The sequence below is a fragment of the Chenopodium album genome, chromosome 6 (assembly GCF_948465745.1).
Source record: "Chenopodium album chromosome 6, dcCheAlbu1.1, whole genome shotgun sequence".
In the NCBI taxonomy this organism is placed as follows: domain Eukaryota; kingdom Viridiplantae; phylum Streptophyta; class Magnoliopsida; order Caryophyllales; family Amaranthaceae; genus Chenopodium; species Chenopodium album.
In genome coordinates this window covers 23,731,616-23,743,178 of record NC_137839.1, presented here as the reverse complement: position 1 = coordinate 23,743,178, position 11,563 = coordinate 23,731,616, and the positions used below count along the sequence as shown (strand labels likewise).

General features: G+C 43.4%; 2 protein-coding genes across 2 annotated transcripts; both read right to left on the bottom strand.

Moving 5' to 3' along the window:
- Positions 1–1,200: 1,200 nt before the first annotated feature.
- On the bottom strand, positions 1,201–1,614 carry LOC145636810 (uncharacterized). Its single transcript, XM_081688354.1, has one exon. It carries the CDS (start codon positions 1,612–1,614, stop codon positions 1,201–1,203), a length of 414 nt encoding a protein of 137 aa, XP_081544480.1.
- Positions 1,615–10,032: 8,418 nt separating this feature from the next.
- LOC145636809 (uncharacterized) lies at positions 10,033–10,521 on the bottom strand. The gene has a single exon (XM_081688352.1). It carries the CDS (start codon positions 10,519–10,521, stop codon positions 10,033–10,035), a length of 489 nt encoding a protein of 162 aa, XP_081544478.1.
- Between the last annotated feature and the right edge of the window lie 1,042 nt (positions 10,522–11,563).

Below are 11,563 nucleotides of genomic sequence, written 5' to 3'. Positions count from 1 at the left end.
AATGGTTAGTAGAGAAAGATAGCATAGCAACATTCAGCTCCCTCCACCAAAAGCACATACCACCCGAGTGACCCGTACTACTAAGACAAATCCTATTCTCAAAGCCACATCGTCTTTTAATTCTTTCCAAAACACTACTATCTACTTTGGTTTCCATTAGAAAAACTATATTCGACCTCTCTCTCCAGCACAAGTCTCGGAGAGTCCTCTCCGTCCACGGGTTGCCAATCCCATAGACGTTCCAACTCTATATTTTCATTTCTGTTCGAGGGCTTGGTTATGACCAACACCCTCTACTTGGATAATACTGTCCCCAGATTGAGTTTGAACATTAGTTTTCCTCTTCTTTTTGTCCACCAAATTAGACTTCACACCCCCTTCATACTCCATTGTGGAAAGAGCCATCTTTTTTAACCCCACCTCCCCTGCTATCACAACACTCACCCCACTGCCCTCTCCCTTATATCCCTCCTCCATTCTTTCTATTCTTTTCCACCCTTTTGTACCTTAACTTTTTCTTGTCTACCCTCTTTGACCTCCCTCTTACTCTGAATCTGACCCACTTGCCCCACAAGCTTCCCCTCCCTTGGCATCTCTACAACACCTTCCTGGACAGAGCTTTCCGCCCTCAAAGCTTCCCCTCTCTTATCACCACTACCTGCTGCTTTTTCCCCTACATCTCTCTCACCCAAACCCTCATTCATGTCTTTTTCAACCTCATCCAACATATCCATCTCCCCCCTCCCTGATCGCCACCTCCATCACCCCCTTTCACAAATTTTTGCGGGCGTAGAACCATCTTACTTTTCTGAGAATCAAACACCAATGCTAAGCTAGCCTCCCGCGCCTTCGGCTGAGTAATATGGCTGTCATCACATTGCTTTGAGAAATGAAGCTTACGAGCCACACCCACCGAACCTAGCCTAACCGTATGCTTATCAAATTCCACACAGCCACCCCTGCGTATAACATCCAATTTCCCCCCCCCCCCCAAACTCTTTCCTTCTCTCTAAGAGTATAATTCTTATCAGATTTTTTAAGAGGAGATGACCTCAGCTAAGTGCCATATTGATACACCACAGTACTCATGACATTCCTCTCCAGCTCCTTGGATTCACAATCTTTATCTGTATGGTCGATCTTTCCGCAATAAAAGCAAAAATCCCCAAGCCTTTCATATTTAATATCCACCCACTTTGACTATGATCCCCCAGCGGCAATGAATACTCCCCTTCTGAGGGGCTTCCTGATATCAATCATGATTTTCAATCTCATGAATTCGCCCCATCCAAGAGGGTCCGAGTCATCAAACTCAATAAAACCACCAAGAGCTTCTCCAATATCAAACATTGTCGAATGATTACGTCGATTGAAAGGCACATCAAATAATCGAATCCATATTGGTGATTTCTCAAAAACCACTTCCGATGGCTGCTCTTCCCCTTGAATCGCCTTAAGCACAAGCAATTTACCGTCGAAAAACCATGGACTTCCCTCCAGGATTCTTTCTTTATCAGCATCATTAAAAAACAGAAAGACAAACAGATTTGTCTCCACCATTCGAATTGCAATGTTGTCATTAAGGCCCCAAACATTCGTCAGAGTACGTTTCATGGATTCGACATTGAAGGTCCGAACAGTTCATAATTTTCCAACTAGCACCAGTCTGAGTTGATCCTTCGACGCATTCTCATCTTCGATCTCACCGTTTCCTCCAATAACTGCATTCTCCTCATCCGCCAGTTTAAACTTCTCCCAATCTCGAATTAAATCTGCTTCCATAGTGACTATCAATTACTTAATCGCAATCAGAGCAATCTAATTACCCAATTTGTCGATCGAAACAGGCCACTTACGAGGAAAAACCACAATCCCTAAGCAAGGCACCACGAAACCCTAAGCAAGGGACCAATGGATTCGAGCTTAATTAAATTGATCACTTAATTTACATACAGAAAATAGAAAAAATCATTGAAAAAAAATATATATGACCCTTAATAAATTTATTAATAAAGTAATAATAAACAACCATACTAAGACTTAAATAATTGTGATTCTTTCACAATAAATTTAAACAATCATGATTGCATAGAATTTTACCTAGTTTTCACTATATGTAATGATGATGTTACATTCATTTGATCCAATCCCTTATTAATGACCCTATCCCCTTTGATGACTCATCAGTGAATAGTCTGTCCCATATAAAAAAATATCTTCTTCGGTTGAAATAGTCATTATAAATTCACACTCAAGTTTCATCTCATTTTATTAGTCACTCCTTCCAACAATAAGAGATGAGAATATTTGTAAGACGTTGAGGCGATTTTAGGATTGTTTAAAAATATTATTAATTATATATATAACGCAATAATGGAACGTGTTCTTTTGGTATTTACTATCTATTGTCATTCTATCTTCGAAATTGATCGTGATAATGCAGGGGCATATTCGACCATGGTTTCTTTGTCTAATCGTCACTATATCATCAAATATAATATCTCACAAGTACACAAATTGTATTGGTTTATTTAATATTTAGTCATTTCTTTATTGATTCTTGTGCATTTTAAATTTATTTGGTTAACATATGAACCTTGTTTCAATTAATGTGATATAATTGTTTTTAAATTTTTGAGGACGTGACCACTTAGCTTATTATGTGACTTTGAATTATCTATCAATATATTCATTGTTTATAGTCGTTAAAGGAGTAATCATTTGCAAGTGTGATTAGTGTTTATGCTAATTTTTGCTAAGTGGGATTGAGTATCAAAATCTAGGCTACGGATCAACTAAGCAAAATCAAACATAAGGCGAAAATAAAAAGAGAGTAAACGACACAAGGAATTGGTGACGCGGAAAACCCAATGAAGGTAAAAACCGCGGGTAGAATGAGGATCTACCAAAATTTCACTATGCAAAAAATAATATCAGTTTACAAGGTTTAGTGTATGATGTATGTTGTGGGATGATGGATATACTCGTTGCTACCTTGACCCTTATATAGATGATTTGCTACGTCACATCCTAGCCGTTGCAAGGAGATAATATCGTGCCCATGATTTTAGGACGTTAGTTGCGGAGGTTACTTCTCTTCTATTTTGAATTCCAAGGGATTGGAGTGGCTGAAGTTGGACTAAGTCTGAGCTTATCCCTTCCCTAAGAAATAGGAGGCTGTTACTTGACTTGGTCTTATGTCGATGCTTCAGGCTTCGTCGAACTTATGGCTTCGTCGAGGGAAGTCTTCGTCACTGACCTTCGTTGACTGTCGTTGACTAAGTCTTGCATATTTTTACCCATAACAATTTGCCCCTAATTGCTAAAACGTGGACGACTACACACTTTTGGCAATTACTTAAAAAATAAAAATGCAAAAATAAACACAAATCAAATAACTGAAAAATTTCAAATTATCTGGAGGGCGTTTTCGTCCTTTACCACGCACGTCCTTCAGAGCAGTTATTCCACTTCTCCCACTCCCTTACTCTAACCGTCATTTCACTCTTTATTAACTGCAACACGCTTCGCGCTTCCCCAAACTTCTACCCTCTTCTACTTTCTTCTCTCCAATTCCTTTCTCTCTTGCGAGGTTTTTCCAGCGGTTTGGTGGCAGCGTGCGGCGGCGATTTCAAACTCTCGGCAAATCCAATTACCAGGTAATCTACTCTACTTCCTTTTACATTAATCAATTTTAAGCACAATGTCGAACAAAACTCCAAAAATTAGAACTAGGTTTTCTCTTCGCGTTGTTGAAAAAAGAGGAACAATTGTTTCACAGCGGAATTCAAAGTCTCAGTCTAAATCGTTGATGGCTCCAAACATGACGAGTGATTTCGTCAAGATGACGGGTTTTCCCGGCACTACCTTTGCCTATATTCCTGGCCCGGCCAGACGGTGGCTGATTGTCCTGAGGATTTCGTTGTTTTCTTTAGATATCCTTTTGCGGAGACGACAATTAAATTCCCTTTCCCGCCCCTGGTTCGCTCTTTCTTTGAAGTTCTAGGCATTAGTCCTGGACAACTGATGCCTTTTGGTTGGAAAATTTTATCAGTAATAGTAGAATTGACCAAAGATTGGGAGGATCCTTTTACTTTAGAAGATTTGGCGGCAGGGTATGAGATAAAGATGGCGGAAAGTGGTTTCGTCAGTCTGTACAAAAAAGGAGATCGGTTGGTTTTGAATACTGATGTGAATGACAGGGGTTGGAAGAAGTGGTTCTTGTTTGTTAAAAGGGTGTCGTTGGGTAACGATGGTTTGTGGTTGACAGAAGCATGGCCAAAGAAGGGTAAGTATTTTTATGGTATTCTTGTTCTCATAGCTTGATTTTGGCTAAAATGGTTTGATCTTTTCCCCCATAATGCAGAGTTGGACTTAGGCTTTCTTGAGTCGTCGGAAACCTCTTCGTCAAAGGTGAAAGAATTCCTTGCCATCAATCCTTTATCAAGAACGTTTGTGCGAAAAAAGAAGCCGACGGGTGATCAAGCGGGGCAAGAACAGACAAGAGTACTCCGGTGAGCACACCAAATCAAGCAGAAGATTGTGAAGAAACAATGTCAACTCGTAAGTATTTATTTATTTTCGTTGCGTCGTCATTATGTCGTTGCTTTATAATTAACAGTATCTAATGCCTTGTCAGAATCGGCCGCTCAAGGCGCTCGTCGAAGTCGAAGCTTGACTCAGCAAGAGGCTGACTTGCGAATGAGGAGGAAGCGAGGATTGTCGTCTCGAGAACAACAGCCGGCGCCTGTGGTCGAGAAGGTGGAGCCTGTCCTGACTCCGCCACCTGAGAGGATGGTTGATGAGTCGGGGACTATTATGCTGTCGGCGACCCCTCCACGCAAGCAGCAGAAGACCGACGACGAGCCCCCGGTTCATGATATCTTGATGCGTTTTCCTGCCAACTTCCTGGATCGCCACAAGGATGATCAACATTCTTTGTTTCCCGCCCTGAATCAACTACTGTTTCCTAAGTCCAGGGAGGTCTTGGCCGGATCGTCCGTCCTGGACATAGCATCTGAAGCGACTTCGGTTCACTTATACGTAAGTCTTTATTTTGGTTTCATTTTTACTCGTCAATTGTTATCTTCGAGGTTTGTAATTGGGGATGTGTTTGGCCAGTGTCTGCAAAACTCTTTGGTGTTAAGGGACAGGGTGATCGGGCTGGCTAAGGAGATGCAAAGGTTGGACGGTGTTGCCAAGAGCAGTGAGGCTCAGCGCAAGACTGCGGTCAATGTGTTCCAGATGACCAAGAAGGAGTTGGACGAGACAAAGAAGAAGGTGGATGATCTGGAGAAGCAACTACAGGTTCAATCGAAGACGATGGAGGAGGAAACTCAGAAGCTCAAGGATCAGCTGAAGAAACAAGCTAAGCATTTGGAAGATAAGGTGGGGGTTATCGCTGCAAAGGATGAGGCTTTGTCGAAGGTTCAGGATGAGTTGGCATCGACCTAGAATGAATTGGACGACGCGCTGGATGATTATGCCGAGCTGGATATCAAAGTGAGGGCGAAGCTAATGAAGAAGTTTTAAGACGGAAAGGCTTCAGAATGGCGTCCTCAAGAGGTAATCGACCGTTTCCTTGCTAACGGCGGGACACTTGACGAGCTGGAAGAGGACGCTGCAGTGGCGTCGACCGCGGATTCAGGTCCTGGTCCTTCCGTCACTATTGCTTCGTCAATCGCTGCAGTTGATGTCCAGTCTATCGTCGTCGAGGATCAGCCTGTGATTGCTGACGACCAGCCGTCTGTTGTTGAAGATCAGCCTACTACTGTTGTCGACCAATCCGTCGACGGTGCTGAGGAGCCGCGGGTTGAAGTTGTCGATGACAATGTTCGAGCTAATGAAGTCGTCAAGGAGGTCGTCGATTGGCTCCCTACTGATGGGGCCGACGCTTGAAGGCCGTCGTTTGTGATGGTTTGAACTTTGCTTTGTATGCTTTTAAAGGATGTTTGCTTTTGCTTGAAGAACTTGTATTTTGATTTGGTAACTTGTATCTTTTGTTCCACTTGAGGGAAAGTGGTTCTTTTGACAATTTGCTTTCGTTTTATATGCTAAGTATTCCTTTGCTTTTGCTCAAGTTGTTATCTGTGGACGTAAGGCAAAAAGCAATTAAAATCTGTTTACCAAAAATGATAAGTCAACAAGTAAGAAAATTTGTTTACTAAAATTGATAAGTCAACAAGTAAGATTATTAAATTCCAAAAGACTTCGAAAAACTTTTTATTAACTTTTTAAGACAACATGTCTAAATAATAATTGACGTTTTTAAATACAGATGTGTAGCTACACAGTATGCCTCGTTGAAGACTTTGTGATTTTAGGCCTATGGTTGCATTGTTTGCCAATGCCCCTTGCGTCCCAGCGTCGACGCTGAACCCTGAAGACTAGTTCGTGGCTCAGGTATCGGGTGTTTGGCGTCAGACGCTAAGGTCGATTGTACGGTAGCTTTGCTCGCTTTTTGAAGGACGCTAGTGTAGCTGACGTCCGTCGTCGTTTGTTTTCTACTGCTGGTGATAAAGCCGTGTTTTTCTTTTCCTTAGTTGAATGTCTCGTCGGTTGATTGAACTGCAAAATAAACGTGGTTAAAGCACCGTTGGTCGTTGGTCGTTGGCACGGCCAACGGCCCTCCGATGCTTAAGTCAGTACATTTAGTCATAAATAAAAACTTTGAATGAATGAAGTAAGTAGAGTGTTTTATTTAGAACATTACCGTTTTGTCGACAAACGCTTTCGAATGTCTGTTTAAAACTAGTATTTTCTAAGATGGGTTGCGTTCCAACATCGTGGAACGGGGTTACCTTGCTGGTCGGTTAATCGATATGCACCGTTGCCGATGACTTGGGTAATTTCATATGGTCCTTCCGATGGGGGGGCGAGCTTTCCGTCGGCCGGATTCTTTGTATTCCGGAATGCTTTCCTAAGTACCCAGTCTCCTAAATTAAACGTTTTGGCTTTGACGTTTTTGTTGAAGCTTCTAGCGACAATTTGTTGTTGTGCTGCCATTCTGATTAGCGCTGTTTCTCTTAGTTCTTCAACTGCATCTAAGTTATCTTCCATTTCCTAATGATTTCTCTCCTCTGTCATGAGACCGAACCTCGACGTTGGGAAGTCTGCCTCGACTGGTAGAACGGCTTCGCACCCATAGACAAGGGAGAAGGGCGTCTACCCCGTCACTTCTCTTGGCGTCGTCCGGTTGGCCCATAGGACTGATGGGAGCTCGTCAGCCCACTTGCCTTTTGCTGCTTTTAGTCTTTTCTTAATGGCTTCCATGACGACTTTGTTGCTGGACTCAGCTTGTCCATTGGCTTGTGGGTACCTTGGTGTCGACGTCTTCAATTCTATGCGAAATTTCTGCAAAAAAGAACGAGTTTTGTCGCTAATAAACTGTGACCCATTGTCATAGACGATCACCAACGGAATTCCAAACCTGCATATAATGTTAGTCCATATGAATGTAATGACTTCCTTGTCCGTCACCTGTTTCAAAGCAACTTCTTCAATCCATTTAGAAAAATAGTCGGTTAATGCTAACATAAATACTCTTTGCCCTGGCGCCGCGGGTAGCTTTCCGACGATGTCCATTCCCCACCTCATGAAGGGCCATGGAGATAATGTCTGGTGGAGAGGCTCCGACGGCTTATGGACGGTATTGGCGAATCGCTAACAGCTGTCGCATTTGGTCACATATTGTATTGCGTCTTCATGAAGCGTTGGCCAAAAATATCCTTGTCGCTTTGCAATTTTGGCTAGTTTTCTCCCTCCGACATGACTACTGCATATTCCATCGTGCAAATGGCTAAGGATGGACTGTTGTTCATGATTTTGGATGCATCTTTGGGATAACCCCGATGCTGATTTATGGAATAGGACTCCGTCAATGATGTGGTATCGGGAGGCTTTGTATTTTAGTTTTCGTGATTCTTCTTTGTCATTGGGTAGGATATCTTTGGTCAAGTAGTCTATGATAGGTTTGGTCTAGTCGTCGTTGTTGTTAACGTCGTCGACTGGTAGGATTTCCTTAAAGGATATGGACGGTTTTTGCAAATGGACTAAGGGGATATTTGTGAAGGTGGTCTTTTTGAGGGCGGAGGCTAGGTTTGCTAATGCGTCGGCTTGGGCGTTTTGGTCTCTTGGGATTTGAGAGATGGTAAAAGGATCAAAATGTTTGGATTTTTCTTTGGCTATGTCGAGGTACGCTGACATTTTGGAGTCTTTTGCTGCGAAGTCACCTGTTATTTGACTGACGACGAGGAGGGTGTCGCTGTACACATCCAAGGCTGTTGCGCCTAGGTCTTTAGCAATGGTCATTCTTGAAATCAAAGCTTCATATTCTGCTTCATTGTTAGTTTCTTTAAAATCATAAGATACAGACCTTACTATCATGTCCCCTTGTGGCGACTTTAGCACCATTCCCAGGCCAGCTCCTCGTTGGTTGGATGAGTCGTCGACGAACAGGATCCATTTACTTTTGCTCTTAACGTTGTTTCTTTCTTCCAGCTCTTTGTCGGCTATAACCTGTATGTCGGGGCTGAAGTCAGCCACAAAATCTGCAAGAGCTTGGGATTTAAATGCTTTTCTGGGTTGGTATTCGATGTCCATCGTGCTCAACGAGATGCTCCACTTACCCAAACGCCCTGTCAGGTCTGGTTTTCTCAAGACAGACTTAAGTGGATAATTAGTAATCACCACTACGTGGTGGGTTTCAAAATAGTGCCTTAGCTTTTTAACAACAGTGATTAAAGCGAGGCTAACTTTTCTAGGGAAGTGTATCTTACCTCGGCTGGGAGTAAGGTTTTACTTACATAGTAAACCGGAATCTGCCCAGCTTCGTCGTCTTCTCTTGTCAGGACTGCGCTAACGGCTACAGTACTGACGGCAATATAAAGCTGCACGCAAAGGCTCATTAGTTTTGGGTTTCGACAGGAGGGGTGGCGTCATTAAGTATTTTTTTAAATCTTGCAGAGCTTTCTCGTGATCGTCAGTCCATTCAAAACCTTTATTTTTTCTCAAAACTTTGTAAAACAGATGACATTTATCTGACGATCGGGAGATGAAGCAATTTAATGCCGCCACTCGTCCTGTCAATTTTTTGGTTTCTTTAAAATTTCGGGGGGATTGAATATTTATTAGGGCTCTGACCTGGTCAGGGCTAGCTTCAATTCCCCTTTGTGTTACTACATAGCCCAAAAATTTTCCAGTGGACACTCCAAATGAGCATTTAGTAGGGTTAAGTTTCATACCATATTTTCGCAAGACCTCAAATGTCTGTCTGAGGTGATCAACGTGGTCCTTCGACTTCTTAGATTTCACCAGCATATCGTCGATGTATACCTCCATCGTCTCTCCTAGCTGGTCCTTGAACATCTTGTTGACGAGTCTTTGGTACGTCAAACCTGCATTTTTTAGTCCAAATGGCATAACTTTATAACAATATATACCTTTGTCGGTCATGAAGGCCGTCTTCTCCTGATCATCGGGATGCATTAGGATCTGGTTGTATCCGGAGTAGGCGTCCATGAATGTTAAGAACTCGTGACCTGGCGTTGCATCTACCATGGCTTCGATGTGCGGGAGCGGGAACAGATCCTTAGGGCATGCTTTATTAAGATCGGTGAAATCGATGCACACTGTCCACTTGCCATTCTTTTTGCTAACGACGACAACATTTGCGAGCCAATCTGGATACTTGACTTCTCTTATTTTTCCTGTATCGATCAGCTGCTGCACTTCGTCGTTGATGATTTTATTCCTTTTCGGAGCAAACTTCCGACGATTCTGTTTGACCGGCTTATGATTTGGGTCGACGTTCAGCTTATGTGAGATGATGCTCGGGTCTATACCAGTCATGTCCTTATGAGACCAGGCGAAACAGTCTTTGTTCTCTCGGAGAAAGGCTAATATGTTGTCTTTGAGTTCAGGTGTTAAGTTGGCTCCGACACAAACGGTTTGATCAGGTTTTTTGGGGTCTAAAGGTTTTTCGTCGATTTCGAGGTCGTTGGGATTGTCTGGTGTCGGGCCATGCTATAATTGCTATGCGGTTCTCATAGTTGGTTTAAGGGTTGTTTTGTAGCAGTGTTTGGCTTCGCGGTGTTCCCCTTTAATTTCTTGGACTCCCCACGGGGTGGGAGATTTGATTGATTGGTGGTAGGTGGAAGGAATGGCTTTCAATCGGTGGATCCAGGGTCGTCCTAATATGGCATTATAGGCTGATGGGCAGTCGACGATGTTGAATATGGTTTGAGGGTTTAGGCCTCCTACATAGGTTGGAAGGGTTATGTCTCCGAGAGTTGACATGCTTTCTCCACTGAAACCGACCAGAGTCGTTGACCTTCTGGTGATGTTGCTATCTTTTAATCCCATGTCTTCCATGGCCCTTCTGAACAGGACATTTGCGGAGCTTCCTCCGTCGACCAGCACCCTTCGAAGCAGACAATTTCCGACAACCAAAGAAATTACCAAAGAGTCTTCATGCTCTCTGTTGATGTTGTTGACGTCGTCATCATCGAAAGTAATTGACATTGCTTCTAGCTTCTTTTCCAGGGGGTCTCTAATCTCATCCGGGACATCTGCATTATCTATCGTCGACTTTGCGATCCTTTATGCTGCAGAGTAGGTTAGTCCACAAATATCGGAACCACCAGTGATAACATTAACTATTACCTTAGGTACAGGGGGCTTGGGAGGTCCAGCTGTCGTCGTCTTTTCTGGCTCACGGCGACCTGCGTCATTGATTTTCTTTTTCCCTAATAGATGCTTGAGGTTGCCTCTCTTCAGCTGGAAGGTGACTTCTCTTCGCAAGGCATAGCAGTCTTCCATCTTATGGCCATGATCGCTATGGAACTCGCACCATTTGCTCATATCTTTCTCTGATTCTGGCTTGTTGCTCTTTGACGGCCAGCACACTTTTCTTCCCAAGGGCTCCAATTCTTTCACTACCGCTACGATATTCACATCGAAGCCTTACTCCGATATCTCGGGGTATTGGGGGGCGTCGAGGATATCTTCTACCTGCACAGCATTAATAGAGCGTGATCTACCTGTTGCCTCGTAAGGCTGATGCCGCCACGATCCTCTTGTGTTGCTTGTGGCCTTTCGATCGGATGAACTTCTGGAACTTGGGTAGGAACTACGATTGGCGATATCTTCGTCGAAGCGCATTTGAGCCACGGCTCTGGTCCGGACTTCTTCGAATGTTGAGCATGGATATTTGACCATATCTTTATAAAGGTCCGAGTCCGTATGCAGTCCTCGGAGGAAGGCTTCAATGGCAGTCCTATTGTCGACATTCTTTATTGAGACTTTCTCTTTGTTGAACCGAGACCAATAAGCTCTGATGGTCTCCTTAGGACCCTGGACGATCCGATACAGATCGCTCGTCTGCTTGTCGAACTGCCTGCTACTTTCAAAATGGGAATAGAATTTGTTAACTAACATAGCAAAACTGGTTATACTACCTGGTTCAAGTTTGCCGAGCCACTTGAGGGCGGGGCCTGTCAGCGTCGCACCAAATGACTTGCACATGCATGCTTCCCAGCACTCGAACGGGATCGAAGCTTGCCAC

What these genes read in the sequence shown, in the direction of transcription:
- LOC145636810 (XM_081688354.1), bottom strand. Translation starts at nt 1,614, where the DNA reads ATGAAACGTACTCTGACGAATGTTTGGGGCCTTAATGACAACATTGCA.
- LOC145636809 (XM_081688352.1), bottom strand. Translation starts at nt 10,521, where the DNA reads ATGTCAATTACTTTCGATGATGACGACGTCAACAACATCAACAGAGAG.